Source organism: Pristis pectinata, chromosome 2 (genome assembly GCF_009764475.1).
Source record: "Pristis pectinata isolate sPriPec2 chromosome 2, sPriPec2.1.pri, whole genome shotgun sequence".
Lineage (NCBI taxonomy): Eukaryota > Metazoa > Chordata > Chondrichthyes > Rhinopristiformes > Pristidae > Pristis > Pristis pectinata.
In genome coordinates, this window is record NC_067406.1 from 55,221,658 (window position 1) to 55,245,022 (window position 23,365).

Genomic DNA, 23,365 nt, shown 5'->3' on the forward strand with positions numbered 1-23,365 from the left:
GCCACACCTACCCTCAGTATCCAAGCTCCAAGCCTTCATCAACTCTCACAGAAGCACATGCAAGAATGGACTTGTTATCCCAATTTTAAGTTCCCACTCCTGTCTGCTGCAAAAGTTACACAGTGCCACAGATTGATTCAGTAAAAACATGTTTATTTTGGAGACCTCGGATAACGACTCATCAACACTCGTTGAGAGTCGTTTTCCGAGGTCTCCACAATACAAAGGAGCAGACTAATTTATACAGACATTGTCACGCACACTTAATGAATGCGGCTCCATGAGTTTCGGCCAGACTCCTGAGATCCAAAGTCAGACATTGCACTTATCGTTCAGTATAATAGACTTACAATCAAGAGATTCAAAGACAGGTATCACACTCATTGTTTAGGACTAACCTCCCACTTACTGTTTAATACAACCATCACCCTTATTGTTTAGTATAATTGGCTTGCAATCAAGTTCTGACACAGGAATTACCACCTAGTCCTGAGCCAGGGGTTTGCTTGCGGGGTATTTTTTCATCAGTTATATGTACAGTCACAATTTCTTAACCCTTTACTTCTTCAGACTTATACTAAACATCCACAAAACAACCTTCCCCTGCTGTACAATTCCACCCTCCAACAATAGAGGTACATGGTGAGACAATGAGGAGGTGAAGATATTGACGGGTCACCGGTGGAAAGGATGAGCAGCTTCGAGTTCCTGGGCATCAACATCTCAGAGGATCTATTTTGGGCCCAGCACATTGATGCAATCACAAAGAAGGCATGCCAGCGGCTCTACTTCATTAGGAGTTTGAGGAGATTTGGTATGTCACCAAAGACTCTTGCAAATTTCTACAGATGTATGGTGGAGAGCATTCTGACTGGTTGCATCACAGCCTGGTATGGTGGCTCCAATGTGCAAGCTCGAAAAAGGCTGCAGAGGGTTGTAGACTCAGCCAGCTCCATCACGGGCACAACCCTCCTGCCATCTAGGGTATCTTCAAGAGGTGGTGCCTCAAGAAAGCAGTATCCATCATTAAGGACCCTCACCACCCGGGACATGCCCTCTTCACATTACTAACATCCGGGAGGAGGTACGGGAGCCTGAAGACCCAACTCAACATTTCAGGGACAGCTTCCCCCCCTCCACCATCAGACTTCTGAATGGTCCATGAACCCACTACCTCGTTATTCCTCTTTAGCACTATTTATTTATTTTTGTAATTTATATTAATTTTTATGTCTTTATGTCTTGCACTGTACTGCTGCTGCAAAACAACAAATTTCATGACATATGTCAGTGGTAATAAACGATTCTGATTTAAAGAAAAAACATACAATTGAGCAGATTCAGGTCAGAAGTTTGTTCAGGATATTAGCAACTAATGACTAAAACAGTAATATGGAACTAAAACATTAACATGGAACAAAAATTTAAGTACGAGAAAGAGCTGGCTAGAAATGTTAAAGCAGAAAATAAGAGCTCTGATAGACATTTGCATAAGATAGATAGGTTCTTGAATATCAAGTGGATGAAAGATTATAGGGACTTGGCAGGAAAAGAGTTCGGGTTATTGTCAGATAAACTATGATTTCCTGAATGGTGGAGCAGGCTCAAGAGATCAATCCTAATCCTAATCCTACTTGAAACATATGAATTAGGAACATGAACTGCTTCTCCATTGAAAAGATTGTTCATCTGATTGTAAACTCAACTCTGCATTCTTGACTTTCCTTACAACTTTTGAAGAATTTACCTACCTCTGCCTTTAAAATATTCAAAGGCTCTGTTTTCATTCCTTTATGAAAAAGAACTTTCCAAAGACTTCAGCCCTGTTAGAGAAACATCTACAGATGAGTGATCTGCTCCTGTTCGTAATTTATATGAACAGAGAATTAGTGGACAAGGGGTCCAAGTAGTTCATAAGTTGTCAGCATGCATTGTTTCTTCATCTGTACATATTCACCCCTCATCCACCACAGGGTATTCCCAGCTGAGTTGCTGATGGGTCATGTTTGCAAATATGGCTGAGTGTGATGCAACTTAACATCAAAGGTCAGAGTGCAGGTACCTATTACCTATTACCTGTGTTTGGCACTGTACCCTTAAAGTGGAGTAAAGTTTGCCAAGACTCAGATAAACTTAAAATTGTTTTTGAAAGTTTATTGAAACTAAATAATGCTATCATTAGCAAAGTGATATATATAACATATTACTGGAAAATACAGAAGAATTAAATGATAGAGGATTATAGATTAGAAATGTTATGAACAATAAGTTATCAAGCATGGCTGCAGCTTTTGAACCCTAGCATCTCACTTAACTTTTTAATCTTAATTAACCATTATAACAAGGTGCTGAGAGTCATGTATCAAACAGAACTTTATTCATATATCATATCATTTTATTAAATAAATAGTTATCCTTGCTGGCATAAGAGTAGTAAGCTACATGGCCCCTTGAAATTCAAGTGTATCTCATGGAATGACTTGTATACATTGTTGTATCAGATACTGCTGTTAGTTGAGAAATGTTGCCTTCAGCAAAGGATACTCTTTTGCTAGCTCTAACCCTGTAGTTTATTTACGGAAGCAGCAACTTGAAAGAGCCTAAAAAGAGCATTGTGAATCTTTGGAATTCTTTATCCTAGAGACCTCTGGATGCCAGATCACTGAATATGTCCAAGGCAAAGATAAAAAGATTTTTCATTTTTCACTATTTCTATTTCTTATGTCCTTAGTAACGTTGATTGACTTAATGGCCTTTTTTTAAGGAAAAAGGTTCATGTTTTAAAAATTATACCAGTAAGGATATCTGCTTATTTAATAAATGCTTTGGTGTATGAATTGAGTTTGGTTTGGTAAATGACTCTCATCATCTTGCTAAAATGTTAGATAAAATTATTCACAGTTACATACAGAATTTCTCCCTATGCATTTTAATAAAAATTATGGTCCTGTCTGAATTACGTAATGAACTTAGATTTCAAAAGTTAATCGCATTGGATATGTTTGATTCTGATAAACAAAAGGGTAGATATAATCGCTATTTATATTGTGTATTATTTCCCAGTCTAATCTAAAAAAAATAAAATAATCTGATTCATACAATCCAGATAAGTGTTACAGATTGGCAACTTTTACCTTGGCTCTCTTTCAAAACATTGCTGAGGGACACAATAGGCACCATTGTAAATTGCGTCAATGGAATACATCGATGAAACAGGAGACTCTGTGGCAGATGGATTTCAATGTAGGCACCCAATACCATTTATCATAGAAGGTATCAAGAATACCAAAGGACATCATGTGTTCCTTCTCCAGAAATGATAACCATCTCACTCCTCACCCTTCCCTCTCTCATAACTAGTAGACCACCAACAATCTTGACAAATGGGTGGTGCTATGTCTTTATTGCTCTCGGCTCTTTGCTCTAAATTGCTTCTTGAGGTCACTCCATCACCTTTACTATATTTTCATGCTTTTTTTTATTAAGTCTTGTCTGACTTGGAGCCCATTACTCATTTTAGCTCCATGTAGCAAATTGGAGTGATTTGTTTGCACTAAAAAAAACAAAATATGCATTGAGTCATGCAATACAGCATAAAATAATTTAAATAGTAGATGTTAATACCAGCCAATCCTTCTTATGAATTTCATGTACAAGGATCACACTGAAAGCAATCAGATTTTTTTGTTTTGAAAACCATTGTATTATAAACAAGGAAAGTATCTGTGAAAGTTTTGTAAGTAAAATATGCTCCCAGCTCATGGACCTACAGCAAGACACTGGAGAAATGCCACTAATGTTGTTCCTGCAAAAGCCTCCAAATCCACTGTGAGGATAAATGAACCAATGCCACTGTCCTCTCCCAGGTCAATATCCCTAGTACTGAGGACCTAACTACACTCAGTCAGCTCCTTTGGGCAGGCTACATCATTTGAACTCTGTCACAGTAAGAAAATAGTAGGTGGACAAAGGAAAATATTTCAGCATGTTCTCAAAGCCTCCTTCCTACTGACTGTTGGGGATCCCTGGCCCATGACCACTCAAAGTAGAGAAGGAGCATTCAGGATTACACTGAGAACTTCCATGCATCCAGATCAATGGAAGTTCCATGTTAATGCAGAAATATGCACCATCTCACACATTATCCTCTGCCTCAACAGCGGTACAATCTGCAGGTCCCACATCAGGTTCATCAGTCATTTCAACCCCCAAAGAACTGGAATAGAAGAAAGTCATCCTCACTCCCAAAGGTCCATCTAAGAATAAAGACAAGTGAAAAAAAAGTACAATAAAATCTAAAAGACACAAGAGACTGCAGATGCTGAAAAATCTGGAGCAACACACAGAGGCACTGGAGGAACTCAGTGGGTCAGGCAGCATCAATGGAGAGAAATGGATAGTTGACATTTCAGATTGAGATCCTTCATCTGGACTGGAAAGATAGAGGCAGGAATAGCCAGTATAAAAAGAGGGAAGGGACGGAGCAAGAGCTGGCAGGCGATAGGTGGATCCGGGGGGTAGGGGTGACAGGCGGATGAGGGAGGGAGGGAAGTGGGAATACTTTCAGAAACTGGGAGGTGATAGGTGGAAGTGACAAAGAGCTGAAGAAGGTGGAATCTGATAGGACAGGATGGTGGAGCATGGAATAAAGGGAGGGAGGTGAACCTGTGGGAGGAGTGTGTGGGTGATGTGGGAAAGGAGCTAGTTGGATCAGGAGAGAGAAGAAAAAGAAAGGGACAGAGGGGAATGGTTATTGGAAGTTTGAGAATTTGGTTGAGGTAGTTGTGCGGGTCAGTGGGTTTGTAGAAGATATTGGTGGATAATGTCTCCTGAGATGGAGACAGAGATCAAGAAAGGGGAGTGAGCTGTCAGAGATGGACCAAGTAAATTTGAGAGCAAGTTGGTAGTGAAGTTGATGAACCAATACAGTTGTTGAGGAAGTTGCACCAATGCAATCATCAATGTAGCAGAGAAAGAGTTGGGGAGCGGTGCCAGGGTAGGTTTAGAACATGAATTGCTCCATGTAGCCAACAAAAAGGCTAATCCGAGTGCCCATGGCTACACCTTTGGTTTGGAGAAAGTGGGCGGAGCTGAAAGAGTAACTAAGACCTAAGCTATGTATTTGCAAAAAAAAAGTCTACAGCTGAATATAGATAATATCTTTAAAACATTCAATAAAACATGACCTGGACGGGGAGTTGCAGTCGATATTTCCTTCTCGTAGTCACCATTTATCGTCGTTTGTGTTTCGAAATCTCTTGCGCTGTAGTTCGCGCTTTGTCTCCTTTCGGGGCCGGTAGGGCAGTTGGCGCATGCGGGTTGGGAGCGACGAAGATGGATGTGAATCAGCCGAAGCAGGAGCATCTGCTCGCCCTGAAAGGTAACGTGTGGCGCCGGCGCCCAGCGGCAGGAGCTCGGGGCGAGGGCGGGCTGTTCGGGCAAGGGCCGAGCGAACGAGGAGCCGGTCAGCCAGCGGCCCTGACTAACCCACCTTCCCTGTGATTTGTGGCCCCGGAGACCAGCCGGTCTCCGGGGTTGGGATCCGCTCCCCGGGCCGGCTGTGGGGAGAGGTGCGCGGCTACCAGGCCTGTTCCCAGGTAAATGCAGCGCCCGCTTCTACTGAATGGCCCAGGAGATGGGTGGGTCAGTGAATTCACCTGTAAATGCTCAACACCTCCCCAACTTCCGTTTAAATGCCGAGTTCCCGTCAGTTGTACTTTGGATTAAATCGCGAAATCAGACGCGCCAACGTCCTTTGCCCGCTGATAAGAATGCAAATCCGTCCTGTCCCACGGGGCGATCATCAACCCAATTCTATGTGGGTAGGGAAATCAGGTGATTTGTTTGGCAAGGGAAGATTCACTCTGTTGTCTCCTAAAGTCGTTAAAGTTTCCTCCTATTGATTGTTACAGTTTAGCCACAGTCCTTAACATTCCCATTTGAAAGTTCAATTTATTCATAGAGTCATCAAGTCATACAGCATAGAAACAGGCCCTTTGGTCCAGTTTATCTATGCTGGCAGTGTTGCCCTGCAAGCTAGTCCTATCTACCTGCGTTTGGACCATAGCACTCTAAACCCCTTCTATCCATGTACTTATGTGGATGGCTTTTGAATGCTGCTAATGTGCCCACCTCAACCATTACTTCTGGCAGCTCATTCCAAATACGCACCACCCTTTGCATAAAGAAGCTGCCCCTGATATCCCTTTTAAATCTCTCTCCTCTGATCTTAAACCTATGCCCTCTTGTTTTTAGCACCACCTCCCTGGGGAAAAAGATTACATGCTTTCACCCTGTCTATGCCCCTCGTGATCTTCTACGCCTCTATCAGGTCACTCCTCAATCCCCTACATTCTAGGGAATAAAGTCCTAGTTTACGCAACCTCTCCTTGTAACTCTGGCCTCTGAATCCAGGCAAAATTCTGGTAAATCTTTTCTGCACTCTTTCTAGTTTAATAAGATCTTCCTTATAATAAGGTGACCAAAACTGTACACAATACTCCCAAGTGCGGCCTTACCAACATCTTATATAATTGCATAATAATTTCCCAACTCCTATACTCAATGCCCTGATTGATGAAGGCCAGCGTGCCAGACGCCTTCTTCACCATCTCATCTACCTGTGATGCTGCTTTCAGTGAACCATGCACTTGCACTCGTGGGTCCCTCTTCCATAACACTCCCCAGGGCCCTACCATTTACTGTACAAGTCCTACCCTTGTTTGATCTCCCAAGATATGATACCACATTTATCTGGATTGAAAGCCATTTGCCAATCTTCAGCCCACATTCCTAGCTGATCAAGATCCCCCTGCAATTTTTCATAACCTTTTACACTACAACACCTATTTTAGTATCATCCGCAAACTTATTAACCATGCCTTGTATATTCACATCCAAAATCGTTTATATAAATTACAAACAACAAAGATCCCAGCTCTACCCCTGTGGCACACCACTAGACACAGGCCTCTAGTCTGAGAAACAACCCTTAACCATCACCCTCTGCTTCCTACCACTGAGCCAATTATGAATCCAATCCGCTCTCTCCCCCTGGATCCCATGTGATCTAACCTTGGTTAGATTGGTTGTTGAAGGGTCGTATTCTGAGTGGAGGTCAGTGACCAGTGGTGTACCTCAGGGATCTGTACTGGGACCCTTACTATTTGTGATTTTTATAAACTACCTGAATGAGGAAGTGGAAGGGTGGGTTAGTAAGTTTGCGGATGACACAAAGGTTGGGGGTGTTGTGGATAGTTTGGAGGGCTGTCAGAGGTTACAGAGGGACATAGATAGGATGCAGAGTTGGGCTGAGAAGTGGCAGATGCAGTTCAATCCAGATAAGTGTGAAGTGGTTCATTTTGGTAGGTCAAATATGTTGGCAGAATATAGTATTAATGGTAGGACTCTTGGCAGCGTGGAGGATCAGAGGGATCTTGGGGTCCGAGTCCATAGGACTCTCAAAGCGGCTGCGCAGGTTGACTCTGTGGTTAAGAAGGCATATGGTGTATTGTCCTTCATCAGTCGTGGAATTGAATTTAGGAGCCGTGAGGTATTGTTGCAGCTATATAGGTCCCTGGTCAGACCCCACTTGGAGTATTGTGCTCAGTTCTGGTCGCCTCACTACAGGAAAGATGTGGAACCCATAGAGAGGGTGCAGAGGAGATTTACAAGGATGCTGCCTGGAATGTGGAGCATGCCTTATGAAAGCAAGTTGAGGGAACTCGGCCTTTTCTCTTTGGAGAGACGGAGGATGAGGGGGGACCTGATTGAGGTGTATAAGATGATGAGAGGTATTGATAGGGTAGATAGTCAGAGGCTTTTCTTCAGGGCTGAATTGGTGGCTACAAGAGGACATAGGTTTAAGGTGCTGGGGAGTAGATATAGAGGAGATGTCAGGGGTAAGTTTTTTTACTCAGAGAGTGGTGAGTGCATGGAATGGGCTGCCGGAAACGGTGGTGGAGTCTGATACGATAGAGTCCTTCAAGAGACTGTTAGATAGGTACATGGAGCTGAGTAAAATAGAGGGCTATGGGTAAGCCTAGTAATTTCTAGGGTAGGGACATGTTTGGCACAGCTTTGTGGGCCAAAGGGCCTGAATTGTGCTGTAATTGTTCTATGTTCTAACCTTCCAGACTAGCCTGCCATAAGGGCCCTTGTCAATGGCCTTGCTAACATAGACAACATCCACTGCCCTACCTCATCTACCCTCTTGGTTACCTCCTTGAAGAACCCCAAGAGACACTGCTTCCTACACAAAAGCTGTGCCGATTGTCCCGAATCAGACCCTGTCTTTCCAAATGATGGTTGATCCTGTCCCTCAGAATCCCCTCCAGCAATTTACCCACTACCGATGTTGGACTCACTAGCCTGTAGTTTCTTGATTTGTTTTTCCTACCCTTTTTAAACAATGGTACCACATTAGCCACTCTCCAGTCCTCTGGAACCTCACCTGTGGCCAGAGATCAAGCAGAATTCTTTGCAAGGGCCTCCGCAATTTCTTCTCTAGCTTCCCATGAGGTCTGAGAATGCAGCAGGTCAGGACCTGGGGATTTATCCACCTTAGTGCACTTTAAGTCCTCCAATACTCCTACCTGCTAACTCATTTCCCCCATTTTCTTAACTTCCATCATTTTTGCCACAGTAAGAACTGAAGAGAAGAATTCATTAAAAATCTCACCCATTTCCTTTGGTTCCACACACAGACAGTCACACTGATCTTTAAGGGGACCTATTATCTCCTTAGCCACAGTTTTACTTCTAATATACCCAAAGAATCTCTTGGGATTTTGCTTCACCTTGCCTGCCAGATCCTTCTCGTATCCTCTTTTTGCCCTCCTATATTCTCTCTTAAGTGCATTCCTACACTTCTTGTTGTCATCAACAGATTTACTAGTTCTCAATTGCTTATGCCTTCCTCTTTTTCTTAACCAGAGCCTCAATATCTCTCGTCAACCAGGGTTCCCTAGACCTGCCAGCCTTGCCCTTCACCCTAACAGGAACATGCAGGCCCTGAACTCTTGACATCACACTTTTAGAGGCCTCCCAGTCGGCAGACACTCCTTCCCCTGCAAACAATCTCACCCAATCAACTACTACAAGATCCTGCCTAATGACTCCAAAATTTGCTCTGCCCCAGTTCAGGACCTAAACCTGTGAACCAGTCATATCCTTCTCCATAACTATTTTAAAACTAATAGAATTATGGTCACTGGAACCAAAGTGCTTGCTGACAGACACTTCCACCTCTTGCCCTACCTCATTCCCCAGGAGGTGGTCCAGTGTTTCACCCTCTGTAGTAGGTCCCTCTATATATTGATCAAGGAAGCTATCTTGGACACAATTCACAAATTACACTCTGTCCAAGCCTTTCACACTATGGTTGGCCCAGTCAATATTAGGGAAGTTAAAATTTCCCACTAATACTACCCTATTATGTTTACAACTAGCTGCAATCTCTCTACATATCTGCTCTTCCAATTCCCACTGATTATTGGGGGTGGCCTGTAATACAATTCCATCAGAAGGATCATCCCCTTTCTATTTTTAAATTCTACTCAAATGGCCTCACTAGATGATCCTTCAAGACTATCCTCTCTCATAAAGAAGGCAACTCCCCCTCCTCTCTTACCTAAATCTCTGTCATGCCTGTAGTATTTGTATCCTGGAACATTGAGTCGCCAGTCTTGCCCTTCCCTCAGGCATATTTCTGTTATGGCTATGATATCCCAGTCCCCAAAGCCAATCCATGCCCTGAGTTTATCTGCCTTACCTGTCAAGACTCTTGCATTGAAATAAATGCAGTTTAAACCAATGGTCTTTCCTCTCCTTTTACTGTACTCCTGTCCATCCTGACAACTAAATTTGCTGTCTCTGGCTACAGTATTATCCCCTGATTTTGCATCAGCCACTTTACTGCTCAGTGCCCCACCCCCCTGCCACTCTTATTTGAACCCTCGTAAGTAACACTAACACATCTCCCAATGAGGGTATTGGTTCCCCCATCAGTTCAGCTGCAACCCATCTCTTGTGCAGATGACCCCTACCCCTGAGGAGATCCCAATGATCCAAGAACTTGAATCCCTGCCCCTTCCACCAGCTCCTCAGCCACACATTCATCTGAGCTATCTTTCCATTTCTACCCTCACTAGCATGTGACACTAGGAGTAATCCAGAGATTACTACCCTTGAGGTCCTGCTTTTTAGGTTTTCTCCTAACTCCCTATATTTCTTCAGTTAATTTCTCAAAGTTCTGTAATCTAATTGGGAAGTATTTTACAGGGTGTATTAAAACACCTCCACTAATCATAATTATCAGCTGAGAGTATTTGGGGGGGGTATAAATATTATTATGTAGTTGTTCATGAAGTGTACAAAGGATGCATCATCAATTCTCAGTGCAAAACATGGATAATCTAATGAATTTATGCTCATTAATTGGTGTGTGAGTGTGAGAGAGAGTGAGAAAAGGAATATTTACAAACCTTGGCAAAACATTCCAGCCATAGAATTATGGGTCTTGCTGTTCGAGATTTGTATTTGGAGAGGATTTTATATTCTAGACTGCAGGGCCATTATGAGGAAGCAATTTGAAGATCATATTTTATTTAGCATTAAAGCACATTAATGTTGTTCTTCTCTTTCCCTTCCATCTTTCTATATAACATTGAAATAATGCAAAATATCACATAGTGATGAGGCTATATTAAAATTTGTGGAGGAGGAATTATTGAACAGCTAGTTTAGTGACGTGAACTTGCATTAAAGTTCTACCGAATATTTTAGTTTGGGCTATTGAAATTCAGATGTATTCATTTTCCGGTCATTGATACTAACAGTGCAGTTTGGCTTTGTTCATAAACTAACCGGTATATAAAACGGAGAGGCATAGATAGGGTAAGTAATCAGAGTCTTTTTTTCAGGGTGGAAATGTCAAATACTGTAGGGCATAGGTTAAAGGTGAGACAGGTTTTTTTTTACACAATGCTAGGTGCTTGGGACATACTGCCGGGGAGGAGGAAGAAGCAGATACGATAGCATTGTTTAAGAGGTATTTAGACAGATACGTGAACATGTAGGGAATAGAGGGATCAGACTATGTGCAGGTAGATGGGATTAGTTAGATTGGCAATGTGGCCAGTGCAGACATGGGCCAAAGGGCCTGTTCCCATGTTGTACAGTTCTAAGTTATAACTTTGAATAACCATAAGGATATTGGTAGTTTCAAATGTCCTGTGGTTACAAATAGATTAATTTAAACCTCATGACTTTTCATGGTCTCTAAAATGTAGCATGTGAAAATGTTTTGCTTTCACAAAATACTGAAAATAATTGTCTATTTGTCCATTTGATAGTTTACTTTTTTGTGCTCCACAGTTCTATGTAGTTATGCTGCAGTCAACATTGATCAAAGGAATGGAAGAAAATTATGTTGGTAGGCAACAAAATGACTGCTTCCTGCTGTCGGCTTGGTCACAGTTAGTAAACAGTAATTTTTGTAGGAAACACTTTTTGTGGTGGGGTGTTGGTAATAAACTACAGACGAGTTGATAATTAGGAATTTTTAACTTTCAGGAGGATGGAGGAAGCCATTCATCTTTCATCCCCCAACTTCCTCATTCAGTGAGATCATGACTGATCTGCATCTTAACTCTTTTCACCTGCCATAGCTCCATATTCTTTTATATGCTTGTCTGAAGTTGATCTGTTGATCTCAAACTTAAAATAATTAGACCAGCATCTTTTTTGTGGGAGATTTTTGTGGTGATTAATTTTATACCTGGCTACTATAGTTTAGTGCTCTATGTACAGTGACTTGCATAATTGACGGAGCTTGGCAAGATTGTGGTCCAGATCTTTCTTGTCAGTTGAAGCAGACCTTTGTGAACTGCCAGCATGTACCCCTAAAACTGTGTGCAAGTTTGGGACTTCAGCACATTCATAGAGAAATACAGAAGTCCCAAACTTACTGACAGGTTCTGACTGATAACTCTGTCCATATTCTGTGTTGCTAGCCTCTGCATGGACATGCTGAGGTTCCCCAACACTTACACAAGAACCATGAGCTGCTTATTTCAATGGATTTTATAGTTGTGAGGAAGTAAGATAAAAGTAGGTACTTTTCAATTGTATGTTTTTAGTGTTGTTTTTGTATTTGTCTTTTGGTATTATTTTTAAAAAAAATTGTTATTGAATAACACCAACAAAGCTGGAGGCATGGTTTTGCTGTCAAAGTTTTTCCTCAGCAAATTTTTGGAAGGGATTTTCTTTCCCCCATATGTGACCTGCTTGCATCTAAAGGCCTAGGTGCCACTTGGGATTTTGCTGATGGGGTCTAAGAAACTGTCTCCCTAGTCAATGCTGACCGTGGAAAATCTGAGCAGCAGGTCCCACTTGGCAAAATCCAGGCTTGATAATAAAGGATCTGCAATTGGTAAATTGGTTTATTATTGTCACATGTACTGAGGTACAGTGGAAAAACTTGTATTGCATACCGTTCGTACAGATCAATTCATTACACAGTGTATCAAGTAGTACAGGGTAAAACAACAATGCAGAATAAAGTGTTACAGTTACAGAGAAAGTGCAGTGTAGGTAGCCAATAAGGTGCAAGGTCATAACAAGGTTGGTTGTAAGATCAAAAGTCCATCTTATTGGACTAGGGGATCGTTCAATAGTCTTATAACAGTGGGATAGAAGCTGTCCTTGAGCCTGGTGGTATGTGCTTTCAGGCTTTTGTATCTTCTGCCCACAGGAAGGGGGGAGAAGAGAGAATGTCCAGGGTGAATGGGGTCTTTGATTATGCTGGCTACTTTACCGAGGCAGCGAGAAGTGCAGACAGAGTCCATGGAGGGGAGGCTGGTTTCTGTGATGTGCAGAGCTGTGTCCACAATGCTACAGTTTCTTGCAGGTCACAGGCAGAGCAGTTGCCATACCAAGGCGTGATGCATCTGCATAGGATGCTTTCTATGGTGTCTCGATAAAAATTGGGGACATGCTGAATTTCTTCAGCCTCCTGAGGAAGTAGAGGCGCTGCTGAGCTTTCTTGGCTGTGGTGTCTATGTGGTTGGACCAGGACAGGCTATTGGTGATGTTCAGTCCTAGGAATATAAATCTCTTAACCCTCTCAACCTCAGCACTGTTGATGTAAACAGGTGTATGTGCACTACCCCCTTCCTGAAGTTAATGACCAGCTCTTTTGTTTCGCTGACATTGAGGGATAAGTTGTTGTCATGACACTATGTCACTAGGTTCTCTGTCTCCTTCCTGTACTCCGTCTCAGTGTTATTTGAGATCCGGCCCACTGCGGTGGTATCATCTGCAAACTTGTAGATAGAGTGAGTGCAGAATCTGGCCGTGCAATCATGAGTGTATAGGGAGTAGAGTAGGGGGCTGAGGCTGCAGCTATGTGGGACACCAGTGTTGAGAATAATCGTGGAGGAGGTGTTGCTGCCTATTCTTACTGATTTGTAGTCTATTGGTCAGGAAGTCAAGGATCCAGTTGCAAAGGGAGGTGTTGAGTCTCAGGTCTAGGAGTTTGGAGATTAGTTTGCTTGTAGTTACAGTTCTGAAGGCATTAAACCTATTTTTTCCCAATATTGTATTCTTGCATGTTTTAGCTTATTAATTGATACATTATTCAGATTTTCTGGATTGTAAAGTTTATTAATTATTCATCAGAGTGATTATTCATCAAGTCTTTCATTTCCTTGCTTCACTTGCAATAGCACCACTGGGCCCACAATATCTTTTTCTTCTGAAAGAAATTCATCAATTTCTTTTGTTAATCTTGTTATCCACCACAAATTTCACTTTGCATATTTTTTTTCAGGTGTTAATACCTTTGCTCTTCCATCTATCTCCAAGTCCCATGGTTTTGTAAATAGTCTTCAGGTTTGTTTCAATCTCACCTCTTGTTGGTCATGCTTGTGGTTTTTGTTAAGTCTTAGAAATCATTCCCCTTTTTGAAGTATGTAATCATCCCTAATTAAGCTAAATTATTTATGCAACAGCTCCCAGCTTTCATTTGCAGTTTTAATTAGCCAGTTTGTTGTCATGTCTGTTTTATTATGTTTGAAAATAGTTGTAAACAATACTTATGAAATCTTCATGGTTTTTTTCCTCTTTAAACTCAAGAATACCATATTTATAATTCCCTTCCTGTTGGATTAGTAACTCTGCTTTTTGTTTTACTCATTACTAATAGGGCCTGCCTTCTCGGTTTTACAACATATTTCTCCAGAAATCAATCTTTAATCTATACAGGAAATTGAGTAAGTTTCTGACTTGAGCTGCTGTGCCCCTCCTCATGAAAAATAAAAAAAACACTTTACTTTTACTGCATGTCTCTATAATCTTTAAAGTTTGTCACTTCATTACTGCCATCAGGTCTGTGGATACTTCTAGTGCAGTTTAACATTTTTAGTTCGAACCATAAAATCTCTACTGCTTTTCTCTATTCTCTCTTGTAAAATGTTTTCAGTGAGGCTGTGCTTCTCCTCCCAGCTTCCCTATTCTTTACAAAAAGCACCATGAAAGGCTAGAATATTTACTTCCTGACCTTGAACAGTTTTTAGCCATGACTCTGTAGTGGCTGTATTTTGCACCGAGAGCCATGGTGAGGGCTGTGGAGATGTTTCGTTTCGGCTTTAGTTTTCTCATCGTCAATATTTACTTACAAAAAAAAACAGGCAACATTGAACCACTGATTTGTATCTACCGAACAGTTTTTTTTAAGCTAATGGCAGCTTGATGGATAGCATATTGTACTAACAATTATTCACATGACAAAATTTAAGGTGCTTGTCTTTAGATGTTCAAAAGTGTTTTAAGCCAACGAATTAGTTTCAAAATTTAGTCATGGTTGTTGTGCTGAAAATGCAACAGTGGGATAGTTGGACAGTTGATCTTTTCCCTTTCTATCTTCCTACAAAAATATATTAATTAACATTGGATAATTTTGTATACAATCAGTGGCTGGTTACAAAGATCCAGAAGTCCAGAAATTGCATGCCTTTAGATTGAGATCATGATTGTATGAGAATCAAAATGTGTCATTGTTTTTGAAGAATACTTTTGAAGTCTGTTATTTTTAGTTTGAGCTTTGCTGACGAGATTCAAAGACATTTATTTCTGCAGGGTAGCGCTTCCTGAAGGGGATTGACTGATGCATCACAATTTTATACTTCTGCATGAAGCACTTTTTCTTCTAACTTGTGTTAAATGTATCAAGGAAATATCCTCTGATTTTAAAGTTACGGAAACACAAGGAGAAAGATTGCCCAATCTTAAATGGCTGGTGAAAATTCAAGATGAGAAAACTAGTTGGTACCCAGAGTCATCATTAATATGGAGTTAGTAGTACATTATAGACCTAATCAAGACTGCTCAGAACTGTCAGAAATAGCAGAAAGATTGCTAGAAGACTTCCCTCAAAGAACACTACCAAGATTCACACCATGGTTTCCAAACAATCTGCGAAGTTTACCATTGAAGCCTCAGAAAAGTCCACCAATTATTTCAAAAGAAGAAGCAAAAAAAATTGAGAAACATTTGGTTGAGAGAGAATTCAAAGCAGAAGCTCAAAATTATGATTGTACCGATAGTCTTCTGGAGTTTTCCACAAATTTACAGAGGGAAAGTCCAGTAATTCAGGTGGCTGCAGTGGAATTTCTTTCAGAAATTGGTTCGCGATGTGGAATTACAACTAATGAATGCAAATCAGAAAGGTCCTGGAGTATTGCAACACACAGCAGACAACGGAGAAACAATACTTCTACAGTCAGTCAAAGATTTCAGATAATCAAGGAAAAGTTCCAGCTGCACTCTTTTCAAAGGGCAAAATGGGTCATTGATCAATCCAATTGTAGTTCTTGGAAACTGGAGGAAGTCTGGGCAAAACTGAGCAGTGTTATTAAATATGGTGACCTTCCTGGTTGCAACGCTAAAATACATGCACATCTTGGTCAAATATGGATTTTCTGTGACCTTCTGTGCTGTGAATATGTTGGTAATCTGATTAAACAAGTATTAAATCTTACGGGTAAAATTAGCTTACTTGTACGTGGACATGGTATTATTTATAAGTTGTAGCTAAATGTTATTTCAAAAGCAAACTGCTGTTTGATGTTTATGAATTCCATGATACCGTCTATGGACTTTAAATCTAAATTTGCATGTAATGCTGTAAATTTGTATGTAATACTGTAAATATAAATTTGCATGTAATGCTGATTAAATAATCAGACTGTCTTTAATTTTGGGGATTTCCTTATTTTTGGTCGCGGGTGTTGCTCTCTATCCTCGGAGAAAATAGCTGCTCAAATTTCACTCCAGTGATTAGGCACAAGTGCAGTAGTGAGGGAGGTTTATTGTGATTGGAGTGATTTTTTTTTAAATAAGACGTTAAACTATTCAGTGAATGCAAAATATTCTGCGACACTATTGAAAGATGAATAATGGAATTCTGTCCAATACTATTACCAATATTTAATCCTCAAACAACATCAGCAAAACCAGATAACTGGTGATTAGCACATTGCAATTTGTGGAATCTTGCTTTGTGCACATTGGCCACTATTTCTTGCATCAATTCAATTGGCTATTAAGTGGTTAAGGATGTTCTGTCATGAAAAGAGTTATATAATTCTTTGTCCTGTTTGTAAAACAGGTCTTTTTCCTGTTGCAGAATTCCATGAGACCAGTAGATTTTAAGTAGAATTAGCTTTTCCTTTACAAGACTTTAACATTTTTAGAAGAAAAGTATGCTTATTAATTATTGTATTTTATGGAAGTGTTTTATTAGGGTTCTACAGTAGTATTATATTGCCAGTAAGGTGCTGTGCTGCTCGGGAATGGAAGGTTAAGGTTTTGTTAGTCACTGCTAAGTTAGATATTTGAATCTGTATAGTGGTCATGGTGCTACAATTGGCTTCATCTTCAGTGCATAACTGAGGAAGAAAACGCCAAAGCTGCTGGCTTCTGATTGTTATCTTACGATCTTTTCTGGGAACTTGTACAAAGGTTAGTCTGAGGACAAGATCAAGCTTGATGATAATCAGTCTCCATGGTTGATTTGACTGTTGATACACTCTTTTGACCAGTTGGGAATATTTGAATGACATAGTGTTGCTGATGCTGTGTTACTATTCCAGAATGAGAGAAGAAACATGGGTACAGTGGCAGTTAAAGATGTTGGAAACATTGTGTAAATACGTGGTATATAATGCAAATATCAAATATATAATGTTAAATGTTCACCTCTTCAATAGAAAATATTCCAGTTGTGACCAAACAATCAGTCGCTACACCAGTGAAGATTCTACTTTATATGGTATTGTCACTAAGAAATTTCAAAAATGGGATAGAGGGTAGGGAGTTTGATCTCCATTTATCAGGCATTTCCATTTGTCAAATTCAGCATTTAATAATGACTTCACATTCTTTGGAAAATGATTTTGATTAGAAATTATTGATCAGATTATCTTCACTGTGAACCAGACTATATTCTAGAGGAATCTCTGGCTAATATTAGCTAAAAATTGCCCAATCAACTGGGTAAGCTTAATACAACTTGGCCAAAAAAACAATTCACCCTGATGATAGAAGTGAATTCTAGTGCTCTGCCTTAATGAAAAATGCTGTGTTAGCACAGCAATGTGTTTCATTTCTTAGTATTTTTAGCTGAGAAGGGAGGGGGAGGAAGAATTTTTGAAAATGAGTTGAGAATACGTTTTATGCTGCTAGAATATGATGTTCGTGGAAGCTGGGTGCATGCAAATACAGTGGAAATAAATATTTAAAAATACATATCATTTGTCACTTTATTTTTCATATCAGTTTAATGTTTAATTGTTAAATTTCATATTTGCTTTCAATCTCAACATAATTTCTTGAATATATATCATGCTACGTTTAACCTAGGAATGCTATTTTTAAATTAATCGATGCTTTATTAGTACATGACTTACAATTTCTGTGTCACTGGGCAGTGAACTAACTTGCCCAAAAGTCCATGAGCCATCATATTTCTTGAGTTCACTTTGCATCCTTAGGATAAATGAGAATATCTGTTATTAGGCTATCTATTAGGACTAAAAGAAGTTGCACTTTGAAAATCTGCACACTGCAAAACAACAGGCCTTGTACATTTGTTAGTAGGGAAATTACCTGTTTTTTCCATGTTGGATCATGGGTCAAAACGGCCATGAAGAAGGACAATGAAACTTTTTCCTTTTCACCAAGGAACATATAGTGCATCCTACCCTAACTTTTTTTGGAATGTTTTGTGAAGTCACGGTGAAAGTGATTTGAAAATTGTAACAAAATATTCAAACTTACACCAGTTGGCTTTACAGGTTTGAGTGCTCAGATGTTCATGCAAGACTTTTTCTTGCTTATTTTGTGTTGCAACACCAAATCATGGTTCTGTCTTTTCTTCACACACCCCTTTCCTGCAAACACCAAAGGTGGTCCTAAGTTTTGCAATAATGACTGCTGATTAGACAATTTTGGTACAGTTACTTTCATTCTTAATTAAATTTTTAAATTACTTTTTTTATTTACTTGATTTCGATAAATGAGAGATGTGGATTCCACATCAAGTAAATTGATTACTGGACCAATCTCGTCCATGTATCCAAGCTAATGTGTGTAGAATGGAAAAGTTAAAAATCAGATCTCATACCTTCATGTTTTCCAGAGGATAATTGCTCATTACTGCTTGAATAATCTTTGACATTATCCATTGAACCAGGATTAATGGAGATGGATGTAGAGGATGTATCTTCAGAGATGATCTGTATATTAACAAAAATGAGAAGAGAACTGAGCATTCTATATAAAGTTTCCCAAATAATGTTCATATGAACTGCAGAGAGACAAACAATGTTTAGATGGGAGATGCAGTAAATGTTGAAAAAAAAATCCTGTTTCGTAACAAAACTAAATGGCTGCAAGGTGATGTCTTGTTAGGAACCATTCCAGGTGACATATTTCCTGTATTGTGAGCAAAACAGTCAAGCCACTTATTCTAATTTCTGTCTTTTAGTAGTTAATCTTTGGAACAATACCACAGCAGTCAAATAATGTAGCAATTTCATTATATTTCCTCTTTTTTTTAATTTCTAGCTAGTGGGTTTTGGTTTGAAATATTATTAATGGATATAATTGAGATATGGAGAGAAGGCAGGTTAATGGAGTTGATTATCAGTATTTAATTGAAAATCATGGCACAGACATGATGGAAGGGCAGCTATCTCTGTTATTAACCTAGTTAAGTTTGAGCAATTTTCTTTCTGGCAATATAAATGCAATTGCATTTCATGACTTTTTGTCATTTCCTTTTGACTTGGTCATTTTGGTTGTCTCTAATATTTTTTCCTTATTTATTATAGTGATGAGATTAACGAAACCAACATTGTTTACCAACTTGCCAGTGACATGTGAAGATAGAGACCTTCCGGGTGAGTTGGACTAACAATATGGCGATAGTGCTTTATCACTTTATATGCTTAAGAGTGTAAAAATGCAACCCTTCCCATCACAAGGCATAATTTAAATCTGAATGTAAGCTGTTGACTAGCAAGAGATTAGCTCTGGGTCTCTGGAGATGGATCTCATTTCAATTCAATGAAAAGCGTGTTTTTTGTACACACAAAATTCAGCTGCGTCTCAGAATGAGTATCAAGATAATTGATTGTCTAACCTAAATAAATAGACATTGGTGTTTCTGGTCCCCCTAACTTGAAGTCTCCTTATGCAAATACTGATTTAAACAGGTGGGACTTGCCTCTATACATTAGTATGTAGGGTGTTAGGAGCATGGTTAATTTTTGGTACTGAACTTTTGTCAGGTTTCTAGTATGGGATTTTGTACAATTGGAGTATAGTTATGCCTTGATTTATTACTTTTTTTGCTAAAGTGCAGTTGATTCTTTTGGGTATGTGTTCTCATATTACAAAGCTTTCTTCACTGTAAGAAGCAATCTTTAACGTTAGAAGTTAGCCTGTAAGAAGCAATCTTTAACGTTAGAAGTTAAGGATAGTAATTATATTGATATTGTCAATAAATGGCAATAGAAATCCTAGGTGCAAGCATAGTAATAAAGATCATTATCCACTAGACTGAATTGCTATCCTCTGAAATAGACTCCTGACTATGCACAGTAGGGACAAAAGTACCTAATGGAACAAACCACAGCATATTGACATAATCAACTATTGAGACTTAATTAGGTGTTGGAAATGGAACACATTTGATTGTAGCAGAATGTTACCCCTGGAAGTGCACCGTAGAAGATGAAGGTCAGAGATGTTATAATGGAGAGAATTAACTGCGTGTGCCCTTAGGTTTGATGAAGATCCAGGGAAAATCAAACCTCAGTTGATACTCTGCAAGCTGACAGCCCTATCCTTTGGCCCCATCTATCTGTGTAAAGTTCTAAACTCTCCAAAATTGGTGGCACAAAACTCTTCTTAGAAGATTCTTCATAAGCTGATTAATTCTGAGATTTAGCCAACACTTATACAAAATATTAAGAGGAATAGATAGAGTAGACAGCCAGTGCCTCTTTCCCAGGGCACCAATGCTCAATGCAAGAGGACGTGACTTTAAAGTGATGGGTGGGAAGTTCAAGGGAGATATCAGAGGGAGGTATTTTACCCAGAGAGTGGTTGGTGCATGGAATGCGCTGCCTGGAGTAGTGGTGGAGGCAGGTACGTTGGTCAAGTTCAAGAGATTGTTAGGTAAGCATATGGAGGAATTTAAAATGGGGGGATATGTGGGAGGAAGGGGTTAGGTAGTCTTAGGCGTGGTTTAAAGGTCGGCACAACATAGTGGGCCGAAGGGCCTGTATTGTGCTGTATTGTTCTATAGTTATAACATTTCAGTATAGAAATGTATAACACAGAAGCCATCATTTGGCTCATTATATCCATATCTGAAAGAAGGGATACCATAAATAGGTACTGGCCTACTGTAGATGGTGAATTAGTTGATTGTGATACTGATGACATTAGATGCTTCAATCAAAACAATTTGGCAGTAGGTTTATTCTTAACGGTTATATTAATTCAAGAACAAATTTTATTTCATGTGCAATGGCTATAAACAGTTAATGGAATAGCATGCTGCACAGGGAAATACACTCTTCTGCAGGAAAGAGAAGATGGTAGTATTCCATGCAAGGTGGTAAGTTAAAATCAAAAATGGTCCCAATGGTGGAAATTGAACAAATGGTGATCAATGTATGCTGCAAACACATGCATTGAATAGTCTGAAAGATTTATGTCCTGGTTTTTTTTTCTTTATTGTGTTTGAGTGAAGAGCTACTTATTTAATATTAATGGTTCCAATTTTTACAACAGGGGATCTTTTTAGCCAACTAATGAAGGATGATCCTTCCACAGTTAAAGGAGCAGAGACTTTTATGTTGGGTGAAATGTTGACTCTTCCTCAGAATTTTGGGTAAGATTGCCTCAATTACGAACACTGTTGTTAAGGTTTATACTTGCATTTCTCTTCCTTTTTTTCTTTTTCATTTACACCCCAAATGCCAGATAAAGCCAAAGAGTATTGTAGAATGGTCCTTTAGGTACAGAATTAGAATTCTATGGAAATATTCAGCACATTCATCCAAAAGAATCACTAATCTTTTGCTCTGTTTTGGGTTAGAGGATTTTTTTTCTTCAACTAATGCACTAGAATTCTGTCTTGATCCAAAAGCAAAATATTGCAAATGCTGGTAGTTGGAAATAACAATGGAAAATATTGGAAATGCTCAGTAGGTCAAACAGCATCTGTGGAAAAAGGAATAGAGCTAATACTTCAGGTGGTTGACCATTCATCAGAATTAGGCAAAGTTAAAGATGACCAAGCTTGAGAGAAGGGAGGAGAGAGAAGGTTTGTGATCGGGTGGAAGGTCTTAAAGAAAAATATTTACAGAGATGTATAATGAGAGAAGCATTTTTCAACTTTGAATATGCTTAGTAATTTGATTGAGGGCCATATCATCAATGGAGGAGAAGAATCCTTGGTTAAAAAGTAGACCTCTTAGAAGCACTTGTGTGGAAGATTTTATTATCCAAATAAAGGAGGCAGAGAAACTTGGTAAATGGAATATTCCTTTCAGGAAATGGGGTGTGCAGAAACACAATCAAGGTAGCTGTGGAAGTTGGTGTGCTTACTTTGAACTTGGGTCACTTGCTTGACTCCTGAATTTGAGAAGAGGGTGGGAAGAATATGAAATGGAATGTTCCACATACCCTGAGGCAAGACTAGCATAGTTTAGCCTCTATTGGTTCCCATAACAACACATTTTATTTGGAAGAAGTGAATGGAGGAACATGGAGGGTAGTTAATGAGACACCAAGTCTTGACTGGTGGATGATGGTGGCAATAGAGGTATTAGACTACTATTCAAAAAGTGAAGGGTCCTCAAGGGTCTTGGTTGGACATGGTGCAGAGAGTGGATGTCTATGGTGATAATAAGTTAATAGGGATATGAAACTGGAAACATGGAGCATATGATATATCTTAAGAACATAAGAAATAGAAGCTCTTTGTATTTGCTTCACCATTCAATAAGATCACGGGTGATTTTTTTTTATCTCAGCACCACTTTGCTTCAATAACCCCATATCCCTTGATTCCCTTAATATCCAAAAATCTTATCAATCTGGCTTGTATGTACTCAGTGACTGAAGCCTTTTGAGGATTCCAAAAATTCACTACTGTATGGTTGAAGACATCTCTTCTCATTTTTCTTGCATGGCTAACCCACTCCCCCTCCTTAAATTCTCACTCCTGGTTCTCAACACCCCAGCCAGAGGAACCATCAATCCTTTATCTAATCTGTCAAGCCCCTAATGAAATCACTGTTATTGTAGCTGTAAGTGGGAAGAGAGTGGACATGCAGAGGGAAAAAATATTTAAAGATAAATGCTATGGGACAAGTGCAGGTCGAAATAGAGGGTCTATCAAGGAATTTTCTAACCAGTCTTAATTTTGACCTTGTCCCTTTATCTTTTGCCATCTTTTCATGTGAAGCAGAGTTCCATACATTTCTGTAACAGTTAATATTTTGTATCTCTTGTGCTTCCTGTCCATTTCTGCTCTCTTACTTGAAAAGCCTTTGCTCTTCCATTCTGGGTGCTGAAGATTAGTCTCTATAAATTTTATTTTATAATTGATTTGTTTCTTCTTGCTATGAGAAGAGTAGATATATTTTTTGTCAATGAAGTTTAGACATTGAAAATTATTCACGTGAGTGTGTGTATCTTTCGGAGGGCATTGTGAGTGACCTTGTCGATTTTCATGTGGACAGCTTGTGGAGGTTACACCTTTGCAGTATTTAGTCAATAAATT

General features: G+C 39.5%; 2 protein-coding genes across 6 annotated transcripts in view; both read left to right on the plus strand.

Moving 5' to 3' along the window:
- Window positions 1-5,297: 5,297 nt before the first annotated feature.
- trappc13 (trafficking protein particle complex subunit 13) overlaps window positions 5,298-23,365 on the plus strand; it is a 48,963-nt gene continuing 30,895 nt past the window's right edge. For 4 of the 5 annotated variants that reach the window (XM_052010097.1, XM_052010098.1, XM_052010095.1 and 1 more), the window contains exons 1-3: window positions 5,298-5,380; window positions 19,395-19,463; window positions 21,367-21,466. In XM_052010097.1, coding sequence (XP_051866057.1) covers window positions 5,335-5,380; window positions 19,395-19,463; window positions 21,367-21,466 — 215 coding nt within the window. In that variant the 5' untranslated portion in view covers window positions 5,298-5,334. Of the gene's footprint in view, window positions 5,381-13,831; window positions 13,894-19,394; window positions 19,464-21,366; window positions 21,467-23,365 lie in introns of all 5 variants that reach the window. The other variant, XM_052010099.1, reaches the window with a different exon arrangement.
- zgc:101664 (uncharacterized protein LOC450064 homolog) lies at window positions 5,694-16,677 on the plus strand. The gene is made up of 2 exons (XM_052032648.1): window positions 5,694-5,822; window positions 15,325-16,677. Exons 1-2 carry the CDS (start codon window positions 5,694-5,696, stop codon window positions 16,090-16,092), a joined length of 897 nt encoding a protein of 298 aa, XP_051888608.1. The 3' UTR covers window positions 16,093-16,677.

Excerpts from the sequence above, each read along its gene's own strand:
- zgc:101664 (XM_052032648.1), top strand. The coding sequence starts at position 5,694 with ATGCCGAGTTCCCGTCAGTTGTACTTTGGATTAAATCGCGAAATCAGA. Across the intron at positions 5,823-15,324 it reads ATCAACCCAATTCTATGTGG|TTGGTACCCAGAGTCATCAT; the intron begins GTAGGGAAATCA and ends TGAGAAAACTAG.